The following is a 21,536-nucleotide window of genomic DNA, read 5'->3' as shown; positions in this document are numbered from 1 at the left end:
TAGAGTCAGTAATATTTAGGTAAATGAAGAAAATGAAGACATCACTTAGGCAGCTGATAAGGAAAACCATGATCCAATACCTGAAATATTCAACTTTTTATGGCCTGTTATAAAACTAGAGATGGAAACATCTTGCCTATTAGCTAGCAAAGCGACAATAAAGAAAAAAACCTAAAACCCACCCAGGATTAGATAGCACAGTTTTTATACCTGTTTCTAAACTGGTTATATTTGATTGGTACTTCCAGTTATTCTTTCCCCACTTTTTTACAGTTGTTGATTCGGTGGGGCTCGGTCTTGGCGACAAAAAATGCACAGAGTGATTTGGTACTCGTTCTCTGCATTAGAGGTCATTGCCTCCTCAGCTGCTAATCAGTGCTCTTGATTCTTGGGCACGTTGAAGCACACTTATTTTACAAATGGTGTGGTTTCATGTTGCTCTGAGAAAATCCAGAGCTGTTGATTTGGCTGGGGAAGGCAGTAATTAGTTTCCCTCTGCATCTTGATGAAACTTTCTTTGAGGAACTTCACAGCAGTCCTTATTAGAAGGTTTTATAAAAGAAGCTTGTGTCTAACATAATTAGGGCTTGTTTTTTTTTTTTTAATAAGCAACCATGTATGAAAATTACTTGTATCTGCAAATGCAGTAATGTAAAAAGATATGCCCTGTAATCTCACAAATGGTACCAGCATGGCTGGGTGTCTTTGGGATCTTTGCTTTCTGCCATACACCTGTACTAAAACAGTTCTTCTGTTACACTGTATAAGGAAAGCGGAGCGAATGAAAATGTTTCACTGAAAAAAAAAAAAGGCAACGTAACCTTAGTTAATTGGCTTTAATATTTTTATAATTCTTTTCTTGGTGTCAGAGTAAGCGCTGATTTAATATTTTTAAGTAAGCCTTGCATAAAACTTATATAAATAATTTTTTTTACATGTATTCGAATAGTTGGTTGTCTTTGAAATAACTGGGGAAAGAAGAGATGACTCTTATCTCGCTTCCCATTTAAGCAGGGGCTAAATTGTAAGGCTGTCGTGAATTGCAGAGATGCTGGAAGATGGTCTCCTTGTTGGGGTTTGATAATGTGGGTACGCACCAGGTAGGAGAAAAATTCCTCAGGTCTCTTTTTACAGTGGATCTTATGGTAACTGTTGATCTGACAAATTTTAGAGAACTGAAATTCACTTTTAAAACAAATCTTTTGATTTTCAGTAAGAAAAGCCTTTTTTTCCAAGAGGTGCGTGTCCCAGTTAAAGCCACATACAAACGAACAATATTAAGTTTGCACCTTGAAAAATGCTAGGACTTTATTTCTTAAAACGCTTGGTTTTGACAAGTGCGGTTGCAAGAGCAGCTCAAGCTAGCACTTCTGCTGCAGGAAATGATTTTACCACCCTCTTCCTCAGCTTCTGATTCTGCTACTTTTTTTGGCTGTTTTTTTTTGTTTTGGTTTTTTTTTTTTTTTTTTTTTTTTAATCCATAAGAATTAATGCAACTGTGTGGGCTCAGGTTTTTGTCCTTGATTCGTGTCTAACTCCATTCGGTTTTCTGGACTGGTTCACCGTGTGGTTTTCTGAGTATTGCTGTCCCTTGGTGATTGTGACTGTTTTTCCTGCAACAGGTAGTGTGTGAATACTGCAAGTAGAATAATATATTCATTTACTTGTGCAGTTTCGATGCATGAGTAATTACAGCAATCTTTAAAAAGATTAATAGGTTGTTTTTTTAATAGTGTTTATTAGGTAGATAATGCTTGGCCCTGAATGCTTGTTTTAACAATTCAGTAAGAGAGGAACTTGGAGATATTGGGATTATTTCCATAATTTAAGAGGTTGCCTTTGGTAGCCTTCAGGCTGCTAACAGCATCACGTGTATGAACTCATGAAACTTTTTGAACTCTGGCACTTGGAGCTGGTGACAACTCTTCAGAGCAAACCGGCTGCTCTCCTGCTGCACCGTCTGTGTTAGGAGAGCTGAATGGTGAAGAAATTAAACAGGAAAGTGCAGCAGAGTTTGGGAGATGACTGATATTGGCGAGGCTGTCCACAGAGGTAAGAGGTGTATAAAAATGCCCGTACTGGTTAAGACCAAAGGACAAGGCATTGACATGTTGTAGGGTGTTCTCACCACTCTTCTACTGGCTCTGGCCAAACTGTCCGTGTACAGCACTGGGAAGCAGAGGAGAGGATCCTGGTGACTTTGGGGCCTCCAACATCCTACCATGCCTCTGGACAGAATACTATTTGAGTACTCTGATGACTCTGTGGAGGTCTTTGTGGTGCTGTGCTTGGTGTCCCCTGCAGTTAATTGTTTTTACAGTTGAGGCTTTTTCTCTTCCCCACCCCTCTCTCTGGTGGTTTTTTTTTTTTTTTTTTTTTTAATTCTTCGGCTCCCAAGATTGTTTTCCCAGTTTTGTGATGGTGGTGGCAGCGTTTGGCTCCATTCCCCTTCCTTAGGTCATGTTAGGGGTGGAGAACCAAAAGTGGCCTATTGGGGCTGCCCAGGGAAGTGCAAAAGTATAAAGAAAGCGGGTAGAGCTATGTCTCCTCTCTGCATGATACCACTTCACGTACCTTTATATATCTATTACGTGTTGTTCTGGCAAAGTGCTGAGTTGCCTGTATTAGGACACAAGAGTCTGCTTGCCTGGGAAGCTGGCAGTAGTGGGATGAGAGAGGAGTCTAACCCGTGGGACTGACGATGACTAAGTGAAGTTCAAACAATAGCTGGAAGGGCAGATGCTGTAGCTAAAATAGGATGGTAAAAGAAGGAGATGGGCTGAACATTTATCAAATACGGCTTGGTTTCTGCAGCGCGGTACCGAGACAATTGCTGCCCTAAGGCATGGAGGGTCTGCATGTTAGAGGAATGCTGGGCTCTGTTCCAGGAGACCAAAGATAATGCATGTTGTACCACAACTTGTCACTTCCTTGTTTTCAAAAAGTAAAGTTTTGTTGAATTTGATGTTTGGATGTGAGTGAAGAAACCATTGAGGACTCTGGTTGTTGCTTGTAGTTTTTAAAACAGCTGTGTCCAAGGGGCTTAGGGACAAATGTTTATGAATATTATTTGGGTGTGGATATATGTGCAAGCTCTCTCACCTGATGAGACTTCATATTATATTAAGCCTTGTGTCACCAAGTTTGAGCAGTGTAGTTATTTGTGGTCAGTGTAATTATTTCTGTCCAGTGTAATTACAAATTTTACTTGGATAATATTAAAAAATTGTTAGATTAGTGGAGCTATTTCCTTTTCCTGTATGAGGAAGATAGGGGAGTGGGTAGCTCCTTGCCACCATTTTCCACTAACCATCCTTTAACTCATTAACATCTTTAAAGTCATTAATACTAACTCTTTTGCTTGTACTTACATCTCCAGCTTACTTGAGGGGCTTTATGTGAAACCTGCTCTCATGACTAGTCTACAAGGCTGGACTTCTGTTGCTGTGACCACTTCTGACAAGGTTCTTGTTCTCCAAGACAGTCAGTTGAAGCCTCTTCCACCCTGGTGTAATCTCCATCTCTTGCAGTTCCCTCTCCACCTCAGAGGGGTGGATCATATATTTCATCTGTATTTCTTGTATTCCAGATTTGTGTTGCCCTGTCAGTATTTTCCATGTTTGTGTTGTGACCTAGAGGTCTTCCTCCTTGTTTTGTGCAAGCCAGCTGGGACATCATGAATAAGGCTCGTGCCCTGGCCTAGGAGAATGTGTTTGCAGATCCCAGCTCATAACAGCAGTTGGGTGGGAGCACTTATACCTCCTTAAAAAGGCCAAGGAAGGGGGTACCGAGGTTTCCAAAAGCGCAAGGGCTCTAGGTCCTGAGAGGTAGTTGGGATGGAGCAGTACTGGGTGGAAAGGTGTTGTCTCCTTCCTCTCTCAGTCTTGTTTCAGTATTTTAGCCTGTTAAAACATTCAAATTCCCAATAATTCTTCACTGTTGAAATGTAACAATTTTCCCTCCAAAAAAGCCCTCCTAATGCTACTGAAACACTTTTGATGAAAAATAAGATTTTAACTTGTGCAATTTAAGCTTTTCTGCAAACAGTTACCGTAAAGCATAGGAACTGTACTCTTACTTAAGGTAGTGGAAATAGTCACATGAGGAGAATGGAACATCTTTTTAGCAGTGGTATCACTTTTCACATTTTTATGAACTCAGAATAAAAAAAAAAAGAAATAACCAGTTGATTTAAATTATTTACATTTTTCATAAAAGCCGTGACATAAGAATGTATGAAACAAAGAAGGGATAATCATTATTTTTTCCGCAGAAGGCACCGATTCCTTCAGTAGCAAATATATCTGAGCGTGTAAGTGCTTTTTAATACAAGACATACACAGTTTCTTTTTGAATTCCTCAGCTATGCCTTTTTTAATACTGTTATGCATTGTTTGCTTAGTTATCAGTTTTTTTGTATCTTTTATACCTCAGAAAGGGTAATGATCATTTGGGAGGAACTGTGGGAAGCTGGAATGCAAATTCCTTATTGTAGATACTGTACATTTCTGACTCACAGTTCTTCAGTTGTGTAAGGAGGAAGTCTGCTTGTGGGCTGTGGTTATTTTTAAAGAAACAAATAGAAGTATACGAAAATAAAGTTTTTCCAGTAACCTACATTAGGAAACTTCCAGGAAGCTGAAAAATGACGTTTTATGCAAGTTACTTAATGAGCTTGTTTTATGATCTTGCGCAAAACCAGCCTTTAGTAGAATGTTAGCTTGAAAATGGTTGTTACTGCTGGGGAAAAGGGCCCCGTGAATAAAGGCGCAGCCCACGCCACTTTGCTGGTGTGCCTCTGCTCCGATGTGGTGAGGAGGGGGACTTTCTAACCACGGTGTCTGTACGGTCTTGTTAGGATGCTGCCAGGTAGTATGCGCTTGATAAGAGATTATATGAGGGGATTGGAATTAAGATAACTTGTACAGAGGGCAAAAGTATCTGTTACCTGTGAACAACTTTTAATTCCAGCGGTGGTGGCCAGGTCTAAACTCCCGTGTGAGGTCTGTAAGTGAAACCTTCGTCTCTGCCAATCCTGAACTTTATTATGAGTCTCATAATGGAATGCTTTATGGTTATGCTGCTCCTGGTTCCTAGCGTCATGGGCATACAGGAAAATACCAACATTCACTAAAAACACTTTGTCCCTCATTGACCTGGGGAAAAGTACGAGTATATTGCCTGAGGGTCGGAAACCAAAACGTTAAATGACTAGAATCATAAAATCATGGACTATAACCCTTCTGAGTGAGGGTTTTTATGAACGCAGGAAAAAAAGGCAGTCTTTGCCACAGGGGCAGCCTGCATTGTAAGTAGTAAGCAAATAATAAAATAATAGGAGCAAATAGGGGAGTCTGTATTTTCTGGCCTGATAAGTAAAAGTTTTGACATACCAGTAACCTAATTTTTGTCCAGATCTTTGTAGGCATCAAGGCAAAGGAGAGTTTGAAGGAGGATAATGGGATGGTGGTGTTGCTAATACTCCCATGTTAGGAGCAACAAGGGGAAAACCACAAAGATTCTTGCTTGAAAGTTTAACTTGAGCAGAAGCGTCTCAGTACTGAATGAAAAATGACAGGCAAGGTGGAAATAGGCTGTGAAAGTCTTTGAAGGTGAAGATAAGCCATTTATGTTTTATGCAGCAGAAAAGGGGGCTCATCAGAGAAATACAAAGAGAGTGCTAAAATAAATTAAATTATATTTGTTGCAGGATTGTGATTAGACTATCAGCAGGACAGGCTTGCACTGTTGTGAAAAGGAATTTAGGGATGAGCTGCTGATAGCTGAATGTTGAAGCTGGACGGATATGAAATTAGCTAAACTTCCGTGTTTTGTTGTTTGTTTGTTTGTTTTTTTAACTTACAAAATTAATCTCTGGGGCTCATACGGCATTTTGAGGTGAAGGTGTAAATAGGTGTGAGTCCAGTGTAGCACAGTAGTTATTGGTCCTGAGTGGCAAGCAGAATGGAACTGGTGGTTGAAGTTTGCTGGAGGTACAAGGAAATCTCTATTTCAATTTATGGAATTTGATGTACAGGTCAGACATGATGGGAGGCAGTAATCTATGCCAAACACTGTGGTTTGGACAGAAGGAGGCAAATGTGAGGTAGAAAACAGACCTATGAGTTACAAGCATGGTCAAATTTGTGTTTGCACCAATAAAACAAGGAGGAAGACGAGATCTTGGCATGTGGAGGAGAAAGGGATGATGCCCAGCAGGATTCAGGTGATTGCTGGTGATGTCAAAAATGTCATGAGTGGCAGCTGAAGACCAAGTTGAGAGAATAATAGAGTGGATACATAGTTGTGTCTTGAACGAACAGGGGAGAATGAAGAAACCTTCAGTCGAGGCAAAATCTGAGATTTGTGGAATATTTGTTGTTTTTATTATAGGATATAGAACATGCTATAGGGTATGTCATATATAATAATTATTGTGATATATTTATTAAAAAAAAACTGTGTAGGAGGGAGAGACAAGACCTACAGGAAATGTGAATAGTGAGAAAGTGAGAGGTTGGACAGCAGGTAATAGCAAAGCGGCTAGAAGCAGCCGGTTTGTGGAGAAAACCCAACACCCTCAAGATATGGAAGCCGTTAACTCTTCCATTTGCAGACCTCTGATTAATGCTATTCTTACACAAACATGACCTTTTTTGCTCTGCAGATTAGTTGATTAGTTCCTACCTGTTTCGCAACTTACCCAGATCCATGTCTTCCTCGCCTTCGGTGAGCGTTATTTACGGGCAAATACTATACTCCATTCTTAAAATGGTAGTTCATGTTGAATAAAAAAGTACAGTGATAGCAATAATAAAGAGATATTAACATAACATCCAAATTCACCCAGAAGTACAATATTTTGCAATATGGGTACGTTCAGCAGTTATTTGATCTTCATCAAACCACCAAACCACGTATCATCCGTGCTAAAAAGCAGCACACCCCAAACATCCAAAAGTACCCTGGACTTCAAATATGCTAACACATGGATGTTGCTACGGCAAGTACTCGGGAGCTGGAAGAGTTAGATGTGTTTATTTACTATTCAACCTTAATTTGTCCTACTTGTGCAGAGGGTATGAATTTTAATAACAGATTTACATGTGATGTGATGATGCATGAAGTAACCAGCAAATATATCTAGATTTCTTCACTGAACTTCAGCTGTTCTAGTCGGCACGTGCTAGATTCCCCCTGAGCTCCTCATTTCCCTTTATTCGGACAAAACTGTCCCTAGCATCTTGCTGAGGTTGCCTGACTTGGCTTTGTCATTTAAAGCCTGTATTCCTCAAACCCATCAGGATTGACAGCTTTTCCCAGCTAAGGTGCTAGTGGGGCTGAGGCAACAGCGAGGTGCCCTGTGGCTGCCTCTGAGAACATCTGCAGGAGATGAGTACCCGCAGCTCTGGCAGAACGGCAGGGCACCCGGGGAGACCCAGGTAATTCCAGCTTTACGGAGCTGCTGAACAACGGTTTTTAGATCACAGGTTCGACGTAGCGGCTTGAAGTTTGTCTACAGGTTTTTAGACCTAGCCACAGTTCAGCAGCTTCGTGGGCATGTTAAATATCCAGAAGCGCTAGAAGTCGGGCTGTTTTGTCTAAATATGTTACTCTACCATCATGCTAATAAATATTAGTCTTTGTACATCTACAGCAGAAGAAAGTATGCGGAAACAAATCTGAATTTGCATTCTTGAGAATTTTTTCTGTTTGTTTTATTTACCATAAAAAAAAAAAAAGCGCTGTGAGCAGAACTTGGTAAAAGTATCACTTATTTTATGAAAAAGATTGTCTCTGTGTGATTATGTGTTTGTGTGGCGTGGGTGAACAGGGCAAAGCACTGCATTTTACTAAGCTTTTTTCATACATGCAATAGCTGCCACTGGATAGTCATTTAAGGATATCTCACTTAGGAGGTGGCACTTTTTCTGCTAACTTGAACTCATGACAGGGCATAATATTTTTATAATGTTAAATCAGGTGTTTAAAAGCCCCAAGATAGAATCATTTGAGTTGACTTGGGAGAGTGATAATGCAATCTGTAGTGCCATCTGCTGGATTTTTAAGTAAGTAAAAAATATAGTTTCATACTTCATTTAAAAATCATTTAAAATGTAAAAATGGTTGGCATTTTAAGAAAGTCCGTGCAGACAGAGCATAAATATGCAAGTGCACCATTTTGTCACTTTTTAATCTTCAGTGTATATGTGTGGATATGTCAGATAGGTATGCATTATAGGAACTTAAAAGTAAAACAGCAAAAAAGCAGTAACATAGTCTGTTAATAAAAATCACATTCCTGGGTCATAATTTTAATATCTGCTTAGTGGAGATCATTGCAGAGTATAAATATATATCTTGTGCCAGCTCAAAAGGACCCAACAGCATAAATGATAACTTCTGTGGGGTTTGATATATCACTTTCTGATCAGTCAATATTATAGGTTACCTCAATGTTCATTGTCTGTCCTCCTAATGATATCAATGAGCTGTCTGAGAAGTTTAAGGTATGTAAGACACTTATCACATGAGCGTCCTCCAAGGCTTACAGTTTTTAATAAGTACACGAAGACATGAGTAAAACTTTGAGGAATTGCCAAATTTTTTTATTAGTTTACACTGCCAATGTAAAATACTGAATATTCAAACGGAAATTTGGTACACGTATGACACACAGCTAAACCAGGTTTTTTGTGAAATGCCTTTGAAGAAAAAGGGGAGAGGAACCCACCATATTTTCTTGGGGAAAAAACCCTAGAAAACTCAACACATGTTGAGGTATATGCATACAGTTGAGGTGAATGGGTTAAGTCTTTCACTGTACACATGAAAACTGTGTATTGGTTTTTGTCTTTCGCTGCCAGTGATGGCGCCAGCCTCTCACGTATGTACGGTAAAGTCCCGAGGCTGATGTGCCTCTCCAGGTGGCTCAGTCTCTTCCACAGTTTTAGCAACAGAAGATTTTTTTTTTAGTCATATGAGATCTGATGTGCCCGAAGATTCACCCATTGTATGATTTTTTTTTTGCTTACACGCATAGGTGCCAACTTATGCGGATGCGGCTGTTTTGTTGAGTGGTGCCGTTAGAGAAAGCTTATCCTTCAAGATTCTCAGCTTCTCTGTGCTGCGTTCTCAAATGTATTGTTGCATTTGTAGATATTTTTCTATTGTTTCTCCATGAAGAGGAGAATGATTTTAATCCTATATGCGGAGAGGTCTTTCCTGCCTGGTAAGTAAGTTTACCACACAATAAAAGGCGGAGCAGTCCTGAAATCTTGGGCCATCAGACGCTGCTGCTGGTGATTTGAATGCTCCAAAGGCACAGGCCCTTCTGTGTTTCTAGCAAAGGGTGAAGTTTCACACGCAAATTCTATAAAGAGGTGCTCATGGGGGTACCCAAGTTTTATGGCGTTGAGACAGTATGTTAAAAAAGGTAGATCCATTAAGCAAGAAATGTGGCTAGAGCGATACAGGACAAAAAATAAGGGGCTTGTAGTTCAGTGATATTAAAATGCAAATATTAAAAATATTAACGATACAATATTAAATATGTAAAATATGCAAGTATATAAACTTATGAGAATTTTAATGTTTTCCTACATCTAGACCTGGAGGGATATTTTTCTAATTAGTTCAAATTTTTTATCTAATAGTTTTTACTTATTTTCTTATACAACAGCTACTGACAGATTTGTGGATTAAAGGATCAAATCTTAAGGAACAGATAAATGAATACATTTTCTTTCAGGTGGGATCAAAGATTTGCAGTTTCAAGTCAAAGGACATTTAAACTGAGTAACAAGAATGGTCATTAACTTTTATGTACTGTCTGCTAAAGTCACCACCACAAAAATATCCCAAAACAACCAACCAATCAGACAAGCAAGCAAACAACAACAAAAGGCTTTTACAGAATAGTATTACTGGAAGATATTTTTTCCGCTTCAGAATTTTTTTTTCTGTTGTAAAATATATGTTCAAGGAAATCTGTTGAAGATACCAATTTCGAACATAAAAATTTTTAATAAGAACATTTTGGTAATTTTTTTCTGGTCAACATTTCAAAACTAAATAGTGGTTTTTACTGTATTTGTTACTGTATTGTTACAGAACACACCTGAGAGGTGATTTTAACAATTATTTATTAATAGGTACTATAAAATCTGAATGGATTTGATTTCATACTTGCGTCCTGGTGTGCATGGAGTCTGTAAGAAGAGTACACTCACAGTGCATCGCTCCCACTGGCCATCCTTTGCCTCCTGTATTTCTTACTTTTGAAGGAAAATTTCTATGAAATTTCTTCAGTCGACTTATTTATATACATCCAGTGTTAAATCCTGGAATAGTTTCCTCTGTTTTTTGTTCTAATCTTTTGTTTTATTTTTTTCCCCTTCTTCTTTGGAGGCTGTGTGGGTGAGGAAACCTCCCCTTTTTGGCTATGCCATTGACCTCAGTAGTAGAACTAGATGAATTTTGGGGTGTGTTATGAAAAATGGTGTGGATATATGCATTTATTGCTCTTATGTAGTAGCCTGCTTGCACTTTCTGTTGAAGAGGATTGAATTGATATCTGCCTCAAGGGTCCCCCAAGCTGTTATATCATATGCTATTAAGTCTTTAACCTAACCTTTAGGTGCTTGTCTACATTAAGGAATATTTAATGGACTTAAATTTTCCTTGCATCTGATGAAAATGTGCTCTATAGCCTGGAAGTTAAGGAGCAAACTTGAAAAGTATCCATTTGCATTTTAGTTCTTGCTTAATACTTAATATACTTCTGCATAAGGCAAATAATACTTCTGCGTAAGGCAAAACTGTTGGAAGGGATTTGTTGTCGCTGTTATAGAATAGCCATAGATATTGAGATCTTGTCATTCCTCAAAATGGTGGGAAAGGTGATTAAAACCTTGCAAAAGGAGTAATTGAACCAGACCTGCCACGGGCTACGTAAGATTCTTTCTGCTCTGTGAATTCTGCATCCATTTTCTCCAATTCCCTTCCCACTGTAGATAAAATGTTAGGATTTCTCCAGTAATGCCAAGTATGACCTGCAAGATAAGCACTTGGTTTTGAACCCTTCTTGGTAAAAAGGGTCTTACACTGATGCAGAAAGTAAGACATCTATAAATGAGTGATAGTTATGCATAAAGAAATGAAATCTCCTTTCACTTAAGTTTTGCGTAATTGCTGGTGTGTTCATCTACCCCTTTGTGGACACAGAAAGGCAAAAGATCATTATATTAATACACTTCCTAAGCTTCATACAACCTTGAAAAAAAATCAGATGTAGACCGTGTAATTGGAAAAGAACAGGAAGAGGAGCAGTACTTGCTATTATCTTCCCTTTCCACGTTAGTGAAGAGCCAGAGCTTTTAGTCTTGCTGTAGTGTAGGAGAACTGAATTTAGTTTCCATGGTTTCATTTTTAATAGAATATTTGATGTAATAAGTGTAATAAGAAATTTACCTACAGACCTCTCCGTTATTTAATTGCATTCTTTAAGCTGGTTATTGTACAAATTCCTGAATGTCTTCAGTTGTTTTTATGCATTATAAGTGAGCAGCCGTGTAAGATAAGTTAAATCATATGTGTAATCCAATAATGTGGCCAAAAGTATTAAGCTTCTCCAGTATTTTGCCTAATTCTTTTGACCTACTTTTTTCATCTTGCTCAATACTGCAAAGGTTTTTTAAGCAGGTTAGTAAAAAATAAAAATAAAACAAAAAATCCCTTTGCTACTCCTGCCAAGTTTTTCATTAGCGTAAAGCATTAAGTATAACGCATCATGTTTGTAGTGAGGGAGAATAGATTATTTGGCTTCTTAGATTTTGCTATTTCTGTATCCTCACTAGAATGGGCCTGTATAAAGTCACTCGTTTTAGTATGAGAGTTTGTTGATTTACGTAGTTGTGAGCAGTGATACTCCTGTCCAAATGGAATATGTGTATTTTACCACAATTATTGTTGTTTAAGTTGAATTATCATTTTCAGGCCCTGAATATCACCTTAAAGTAAAAATATCCACCTCACCAGAACAGAATTTCATACATATAACACTATTTACTTATATCTTAAAAGTCACAACAAGTCCACCACACACACAGAGACACATACGCACACACAAAATCCCACAGAAACACAGAATTGTCTCACTAGAAATACGTTGGTTAAATGGTGTGAGTCTCAATGCTTCAGGGAATAGGTAGCTCAAAACAGGTAGTGGAGATGAAGTATATCATCAAGACCTCTATGGATAACACACCTACTGTTATCATTTATTAAACTCAATAAGACCTTACAGCAGCTTTCCAGTACCTAAAGGGGGCCTACAGGAAAGATGGGGAGGGACTCTTTATCAGAGAGTGTAATGATAGGATGGGGGGTGGTGGTTTCAAACTGGAAGAGGGGAGATTTAGATCAGATATTAGGAAGAAATTCTTTACTGTGAGAGTGGTGAGACACTGGAACAGGTTGCCCAGGGAAGCTGTGGATGCCCCATCCCTGGAAGTGTTCAAGGCCAGGCTGGATGGGGCTTTGAGCAGCCTGGTCTAGTGGGAGGTGTCCCTGCCCAGGGCAGGGGGGTTGGAACTATAGATGATCTTTAAGGTCCCTTCCAACCCGAACCATTCTATGATTCCCTGTTCTTATTAATAATCTATTTAGCCATTCATGATTTTTTTTTAATGTTATCCATGGTGATGTAAATTTGAAGCAACATTTGGAAAAGCGGGTGAAAAGCCGGTGGGTTCCACATAGCGTGGTGATAAGACTGCGTTGTTAAATGTGCCCTATTGGACTCTCCCACTCGGGCTGTCCCAGGTCTTTGCTCAAGCTCATGAAAATACAGGTCAGGGGTTTCAGTGCTCTCCTGGTGCGCCTACAGAAATTTTTCTTTCTCCTGTGATTTCATGAATAGTAAGATAGCTAACAGCTGAAATACAGTCCTTTCAAATTAAGGTTCAGGATGGGGTAAAGTAAGATTCATGGCAGCTGAGCTTGTTGCTGCAAAAAGGGTGATCCTGCCTTTTACTGGTACGTTTTATTTCTGCCTACCTTCATCCCAGGTCTCCAGTGCCCTGCTCAGAGCAGAGTGATTCGGGAATCAAAATGATGGGAAAACAATTTTTATTTTATTTTATTTTTTGTAGGAGAACTAATTTTCTGTTGGTTCAGGTTCATGGGTTAGCTCACTGAGAGGGATCTGGTGAATGTCCAAATCTGTGCCTAAGGAGCAGTAACAGAAAGCAGCTGGGAGCAGGAGAGGAACTGGATTGCCCCTTTTGGAAGTGCCTGGAAGTGCCTTTTGGAAGTGCTGGTTCCCCTCTGGAACTTCATCTTTGCCAAGTAAATCTCATAGAAACCAACAAGAGAACATGTTTTTCCTCAGAGATAACATCATAATGATAAGAAAGATTTTATCACAAAATATTTAATTATTATTATTATTCCTGAATTATAGAAGAGGAAGTGAAGGCTAGAGGGCCGAGTGCTCTTCCCTGAGCTTGTGATTAGAAGCTGGGTCTTTTGGGTAGCAGGATGCTTAGCCAGTTGGTGGGCATAATATCAGGCTGTTTGTTATTTGGGGCAGCTGGAGGAGAAGTGCTACTTCTTTGAACACCTTCAGTGTTCGTCCGAGGAATCTAAATACTTGCTAATCCTCCTATATCCTCCCATAGCTAAGCTGGAAGAAATGGCTGTATTGAGGGACTACAGTTAGTAGTCTCTCATATTTAACAGGAGAGAATACAACAGATTGTTAATATATAGATTTGACATAGAAAATTGCTCTCACATTCTCGTAGGGCCAGTGTGATTGTAAAGCATGTTTTGAAATCTTTAAGTTATATGTGTTAGTAATTGAGATTTATGAAAATAGAAGTGTGATACTGTAACTGAAAATTAATTTATACATATTTTTATTATGTCTGCTGTACAAATAACGTTGATTAAAAAGCAGTGCAAATTTGTTTAGGCAGTTATATTTCTGCTTTTATTCTGTACATGGTAGATACTTCTGTTTAAGACTGCATTTTTTTGCCATCTTCTTATATTTGAATCAATTTCTAGTCAAGTGAAATGATTTGCTCGCGAGCTTTGAAGTAAACGTAATAGGAATACGTATGTCTGTTATTTTTTCCTTCAGATTCTCTTATACAGTCTTCCATGTGCAGTGTGTATTTGATATGAGGTACATTTATTATTGTGAACATGCCAAGAATATTAGGTAGAGTTATAAATTGAAAGAAATACACAGTAGTAGTATTTCCTCCTATTCTTGCTATATAAACTTTTTTCTCATCTATGCAGGAGGTTGCATCAACAATTTGAAAGCTATAAAGAGCAAGTAAGAAAGATAGGGGAAGAAGCCCGCCGTTACCAGGGAGAGCACAAGGATGATGCTCCAACATGTGGAATCTGTCATAAAACAAAGTTTGCAGATGGTTGTGGCCATTTATGCTCTTATTGCCGGACCAAGTTTTGTGCTCGATGTGGAGGTCGTGTCTCTCTGCGATCAAACAATGTAAGTCTTCTGATGTGTACTCTTAAGAAAAAGCCTCCTTGACATTGTCACACTGCAGATTGTTCACCTTAAGTTTGGCATTTCATGCTTCATTTTACTGAGGTGTTTCATTCATCACTTCGCTATGAGGTGTGTATAAAGAAGAATAATGTATTTAATGGCTGTGGAATCCCAGAGTTAATTAAAATTAAAGAACACATCGTGTATAGTTTTACTGAGTGATAGCTTTAAGAAGACATACCTGTTATGCATAGAATGAAAGAAAAAAACCCTTTTGCTCAGGTAAAACTCCACATTGAGAAATTTTTATTGAACTCTTATTTCATTCTAGATTCTTTTTTATACAGTTTTTTGTATATACTTATAGATTTTTCTTAGATAAAATCAGTCAATTTTTTTTTTTGGTTAGAAAAAACCCCCGACCACTTTTACCATAGTGAGAGTGTCCTGTCGATTTATTTTTGAATTTATCTTAAACGTAAAACTATAGATTAATCTGGTGTAGGTGTTCTACTTCCAGCCAGGTGAGACAGATCTTTCTCCCTCTGATCCACACGCAGTGAGCTCCAGTAGGTGTCCACGAAACTGAAGGGTGTCTGAGAATACCCTCTGTTCAGCCGGTCCCTTACAAGGAACTGGCTACTCACTGTCCGCGAGACGATCACCCAGGGATTCTTTTTGGCTGATCATCTAGTACTATGGTGTGTTATAAAACATTTTACAAACACCCTTTTACTGCATGAATAGTTTGATTATCTAGCATGAGATGAGATACCTTTCTCATATGGCCTTAAGGTGCCAGTCTTTTGTAGGGGAAATGCGTCGATGCTCTTTGTATCAGTATCAACATAAATTCAGTTAAAAGCGGTCACAAATTTTATAGCAGGTAATCACTTTCACGACGGAAATAGTTTATGGCCTTTTCGCTTTCTTTGGGCGAAACATCAACTGAATATGACTTCTGAAATTTCATGTAAACAACAACAACAACAAAAAAAACTCAGAGAAAAACACTATTTCACCTTTATTTTGGAAGTTTACCTTAGCCCCGATGTACTTGAGAGTCCATTAAATTAAATTCAGATTCATTCTGAAGAAATTATGTAGTTGTATTGGACAAAAAATTTCATATATTCATATTTCAATATAAATAGATGAATTACATTGCATCACCTGCAGGTGGTGGCACTAGAGCAAGTCTATGAAAACGTAGTTTACTGGGAGATGTTACGTTATACTATTAATTAGAGTGGATATGGTACAGCTTATCTTTACTCATGAAAAAATGGAATCTATTTTAACTATTTTTCACCAACTGTTTCAAGTCACCAAAATGGAAAAGTGACATAAACAAATTATGTAACTTGCCTTTTGTTTGTTATATTGTTTATGCTTCTGTGGGTTAGAGTGGGAAAACATGTTTGATACATATGCAGTAATGTAATCTTTTAATTTAAAGCTTTTTTTTTAAATTTTATGTTTTTATCTCTTTGTAGAGACTTATTAGAATTGCATTTCTTTGAAATCTGTCTATTAATACTTGCCTATGTTATTCTTTTTCTCTTCTTTTTTTCTTTTCTCTTTTTATTCTGCTTCCTTGGATGCTTTCCCAAAGGAGGACAAAGTGGTTAGAATCCATGCTTTTTATCATTTATTATTATAATGTTGTTAGTTATCTGGGAAACATATTAATGTAAAAAACTGAAATTTAAAAATCATCCAAAGGAGAGGGGGGAAGAACAGGAATCCTGACACCCGGGCCCTGCCCATTCCCTAGCTGAATATACGCTTCAAAAATATAGCCCAGCAAGGAAACCCAAGACTTGTCAAAATTAGGACAAGAAAAGAAATTAATTAAGAACTGAGAATTACTAATAGGCTAAAAAGTAGAGTGGCTAATAAAGTATAATAAAGCTTTATTTCATAAAAATGTCTTCGGTTAACAATTTGACTTTTTGCATGCAAGGTCCTTCCATCAGCTTCAGGAAGTCTAATTTAGTTTTTTAATTGTAATTTTATATTGATTTCTATGGTTTGCTGTGTTTCACTTCTGGCTGCAGCAGAAATTCAGAGCATTCTTGTGGAATCAGCTTTTTGACATTACATTTGAAATAATTTGCATAGGCGAAAGATAACCTCTTAAGACTGGACGTAAGTATAGTGAGCGAGATGGAGTGAATCCTTTGTGAATGCGGAGTTACCATTTCAGAAAACTGCCAAGCTGTTTTGGGCTCAAGTGCTGGCATATTCACCGCTAATGTCTGTGCCTCAACTGAAATAGGTGAGGGTAGTTCCCTGTGCATCTCTGCGCCCTGTGCACAGGGGAGGGGGGCCAGTACTTGAGCAGAACAGTGGTGTCCACTCACCGCCTCTTCCCAGGCAGGTCTGCAAAAGCTGGTATTCCAGACTTTGACTTGGAGACTTAGGTAGGGGGAATTTGCCAGCTTCGCTGGCACTTCAGCCCAAACGAGTGTAAAGTCATTACAATCCAATGCGGTTTTTGATGTGTGGATGATGGTGCTATGCTTGTGTTACGACATGGTGGTATGCCCCAACTTGCATCACAGCATAGCCATAACCTGAATTTTAGTACTGTGCAACACCCAGAGAAGATGATTTCTATCACAATTCCATATTGCAGTAGTGTTTTTTTGTTTTGTTTTGTTTTGTTTTTTTCCAAGGCCATAGTCTTCTGAGAACATGTTTGTTTTTCTAAGGGCTATGAAATATAACTTGCTACAGCTTCATTCCGCTGTTTTCTGTGTGGCGCTCTGAACAAAGTGCTGAAATAATCCAGGACTTCCAGGTCTTTTCCATTCTGTTAATCTAAATCACTTAGGGTAGACTGAGAGAAGTTTCAGCTTGATATTGATTTGTTAGTAAAGCAGTGGTAAAGCAGTAAAGATGCATCATTGATGCATCCACTGGGGTGTATTAAGAGACTAATGCGCTTCCAACAGAGTCTTCTTTAGGGCCGGGAACAGCAACGCTTTTAGGTGCTGAAAGTGCCGCTTAGGTACAATTTAGCCACCTCGGTTTTGGAGAGCAATCCAGGTGAACTTCACCTGCTTATATGCGTGAGGCATCCTTCACACTTCAGTTCTGAACAATAACTTTGCTAGATTATCAAATTGTTATGGATCCAGAAAATAGACCCCACTGCACTAAAGTGCTGTGAAGATGTGTGTGCTGAAGACATACCCGGCTCATTTGGATTGTCCTAAGTTCAATTAAATATATCCCTGTTGTTTGCACTTGCCTTGGTTTAGTTTTTGCCATGTTGAACTCCAAGCTTCCACAAGCCAAGAAAATGCCCAAATAACAGACGCGAAAACATCCTTTTTACCTTGTGGTGAAGCTGACAGCTGAAAAGTTATGGGAGTCAGAGTATCCAATACTCAGTCCTGACTGCATAAGGAATACGGGGAACTTTTTATAAAAGTACAATTGCTGTCACCGTGCCTGTCTCTGAAAGCTAATGGAATATATAGAATGAATGAATGAATTCCAAAATATGACTACATACCTAGTAAACAACATCTCTTATAAGCAGAACAAGTGGTATAATTAATATAAAGCAACACCAGAAAAATATCTGTTAATTCTTTTCAGTGGCACAACATTCCTGACCAATCTACATCTAGGGAGAAACCCTTCTTTGATCTGGTGAATCTGGTGAATTTAATATTAATATGTTTAGGGGAGCCTTGTTCTCTCCATATGAATTTTTACTACAAAAAAGTGTATTAATATTAAAACCTATGCACCCAGTTCCTACAAGTTAGGGGTGCATCAGTTGGAAAGGATAGTGAAATGTGAGTTACCGAAGTCCCAAGCCCAGGAAAAGTCAAGCATGATCCTAGATTCAAGATATTTCCTGTAGAGTTGGATAATTAAATGATCGTTGGTAGTACTAATGAGACCTCACCTGGGATGTTGTGTACTGTGCATTACCCATCGTTGATAAATTCAAACTGTGACAGGTACAAAGTCAGTCGTACAGAGGATGGTCAAAGAAATGGAGAGTTCCTCCTAGAAGACTAGAGAGAATAGAGGAACAAAAGCTAGAGAAATTATAATCATCATCTTAAAAGTTTAAACAATAAGAATTACCTTTAAACTAGAGGACAGTGAATATAAGTCCAAATAGAATAAGAGGATGGTGAATAAGACTGAATGGGTATAACTTGACTTTAAATGCTCTTGGCTTGGAAAAAGATTTTTGCAATCAGTAGAGTCAAGCTTTGGGAAATTTTTTCCCGTGTCTTATTTGAAGGAAAAATAACCCAATAAAACTTTCAAGGTTAAATTTGAAAAGTTTAGGAAAGGATTTATGCGGTATGGTTGCTTGGTGATGTGGTGGCTGTAAGGGAATGTATTAGGTCCCTACTAGGACTAGGTAACACTGCAGGCAAAGCATTTGAAGCTGTTTTAGACCTTTTCAACTAAGTACCAAATGTATTTTAAGGACTCTTTCAAAAATATATAGCAGAAATTAATATGTTCTCTCCTGGTTTAAAATAAAAAAAGGACATCCCAAAACATTAATTCCTTGTAGTGTGAGTCAGGAAGCATCCTAGTTTTATCATGAGAATTGTCCAGTGCACTTTTAAAATTAATTAACCTTTTAATGATTCTTATTCTAATATATCAAAACACATCCCTAAATATGTATCTTAAGTTCTTCCATGTTCTGTGAGTATTGGGCAGCTCTTCATGCTTCTCACCTGAGCCTGCTCTCCTTTCATATGCTTGCAGGCAGAACACATTTAATGGGAGCATTGTCAGATAAGAGGGCTTTTGGCTAGTTTAGTAGCTATTCAAATCAGGCTTAAAGGTGGTTGTGCAGTCAGGGTATTCACTGTGTTAATAATGTTAGTAATAATATATAATGATATAATATAATGTTGAAAACTGTTGGCGGTTGTATAGAAAAAGCACAAGTGTTTTCTCTTCCTTCATATTACCTTAGTATTCAGAAACAGTGGTATGTGAATGCGGCAACCTATTCCCTGTGAGCACAGAGCATTTGTATATACTTCTAAAAAAAAGCAGAATATTATTAATATAGGATTTTAAGTGAGACAGCATTTCAGAAGGAAATCATGGAGGTGCTTAGAGGAAAGCTGGCAGGAGTGACCACCTGCTTTTAATTTGGCACAAGGTTTTCTAGGTGTTGTCAGTTCCTTATAGAGTGTCTACATGTTCACTCTTCTAGTTCTGTTCCACCAGCATTTTAATTGCCAAAACAGTAATGGGTTTAACTTAATTGTGTCCATTCCATTCACTCTCCCCTCTGATGTGAACTATCAGGGTTTTCTGGGGCAGTGGAGAAGCCAGCAAAATGTCCAGCTGGTGCTTCTCCGTGGTTCGGCAAGGAGTGGGCACAGCCCTGGCTGAGTCTTCCCGACGTCCTGGCTGCCACTGCTTACTCTCTTCTTCCCTCCAGTGGTACCAAAGCTTTGTAGAGCAAAAAACACCTGAAAGTACAACTTTTTTCCTCGCATCACTCCTGTAAAACTTTTTCCCAATATTTGGTTAGGTAATGCAAAAAGATGCATTTCCTTTGTGAACACCTGATATATGAAGTCGTACAGCTCTGCTTCTTTCTCCTTAGAGAAAAGGAGATACATTTTAGGGTACAAAAGTAGTCTTGAATGACCAAATGCCGTTTCTTTGAATAAAAATTCAAAAATTTTGAATCAATATTTTGTGGGTGTATTGAACTAAGTGAAATTTGTATGACGTTTGACAGAATTAGGTGGAAGATCCATGTTCCAGATTAAGCCATATATTTCTCCCTAGCAATCAGTCTCCCATTCTACAGATTTCATTAGGATTACAATTTTTGGTCAAATATGAAGTTAAAAGAATTGGGAGCAAATGATGAAAAATAGATTTGTCACCATTTTCCCATGTTTTCCAGAAATGTTAGTTGTGCAGAATAGAGCGGTTTGCTTACTCATTTTTCTGCTTACATATGTAAAGGATGACTGGGAAGAAATCAAGATATAAAATACGTTATGGATAAATAAGAATTGAATTGACTGAACTTAGTAGTATGTGAAAATAACGTTGATTATCAGTGCTGAAACACTAGAGATTCACATTTCTGATCTGGGTTTCACTGAAATTATTTTCATTTTAGTATAATGTCAGTGATTTATACTTGGAAAGAAAGACAGCTTGGAAGCATTTCCCTAATTGTACGTCAGGTGTTTTTACAGGGTGTTTGTCATTTAGTTCCTTTAAATTATGCTTAAAATTTGCTTACATAATAGCTTGCTAATTTAAGCCTTAACAACTTGAGCGCATATGCCGTGCAATTCAGCTGTGTACTAATGGTTTTAACAGAAGTTGTTAATACTGTCAGAACAAAATGCCTGGATTGTCAGGAGTGTTTCCATGTGCCTTTCGCAGAACTCTTATGTCAAATTCTCCATTAAAAGGCTAATTTATGTAAGTTCTGATTAATACAGCTGTAGAACAAAAAAAAAAAATTAATCAGAAGGAGGTAAAATTACATAGTAAATTGCAAAGTGATAGCAGATAAATTCTCTCTCTGTAGCGTTCAGTGTAATTTGTTTCCTGAAAGATCTGGTGTTTGTATGCATCAGGGGAGAAGCACTGCTTTTCAGTGGTCGGCTCTCTAGAACGGCTGCTTCCAGCAGATAAAAGAAGAAAAAGGGAAAAAAAAAAAAAGTCGTCCGGCAAGAAACTGAGGAATTATATCTCAAATAAGATGTAGAGCACTTTCCTCTGCTTTCTGGGAAGTTACTTCACTGTCAAACAAATCCAAGTGTTAACGTTTTTTAATTAAATACTTAAAAGTAGCTTCTTTTCACCAAGTTTGCTGAAGCAAGGTGTTTGATTGTAACACCTGTTTTTCAGTGTCTAGCTAACAAAAATGATTGATTACTTCTTGCATGCAAAAAACCTCAGGCAGCTGATGTTCACGCTCTGAAGTTCATCAGATCAGAGCTTCTTCATTTAATGGTTGGACTGTAAA

General features: G+C 38.1%; 1 protein-coding gene across 48 annotated transcripts in view; it reads left to right on the top strand.

Moving 5' to 3' along the window:
* Positions 1-21,536, top strand: part of RIMS1 (regulating synaptic membrane exocytosis 1) — a 342,029-nt gene that overhangs the window by 103,870 nt on the left and 216,623 nt on the right. For 45 of the 48 annotated variants that reach the window (XM_063330177.1, XM_063330176.1, XM_063330218.1 and 42 more), the window contains exons 2-3: positions 14,314-14,527; positions 16,143-16,154. In XM_063330177.1, the coding sequence (XP_063186247.1) occupies positions 14,314-14,527; positions 16,143-16,154 (226 nt within the window). The remainder of the gene's footprint in view (positions 1-14,313; positions 14,528-16,142; positions 16,155-21,536) is intronic. The other 3 variants (XM_063330221.1, XM_063330179.1, XM_063330171.1) reach the window with 1 other exon arrangement.

Source organism: Chroicocephalus ridibundus, chromosome 3 (genome assembly GCF_963924245.1).
Source record: "Chroicocephalus ridibundus chromosome 3, bChrRid1.1, whole genome shotgun sequence".
Classification (NCBI taxonomy): Eukaryota; Metazoa; Chordata; class Aves; order Charadriiformes; family Laridae; genus Chroicocephalus; species Chroicocephalus ridibundus.
The sequence above is the reverse complement of the archived record's forward strand: the minus strand, read 5'-3'. Positions and strand labels throughout refer to the sequence as shown.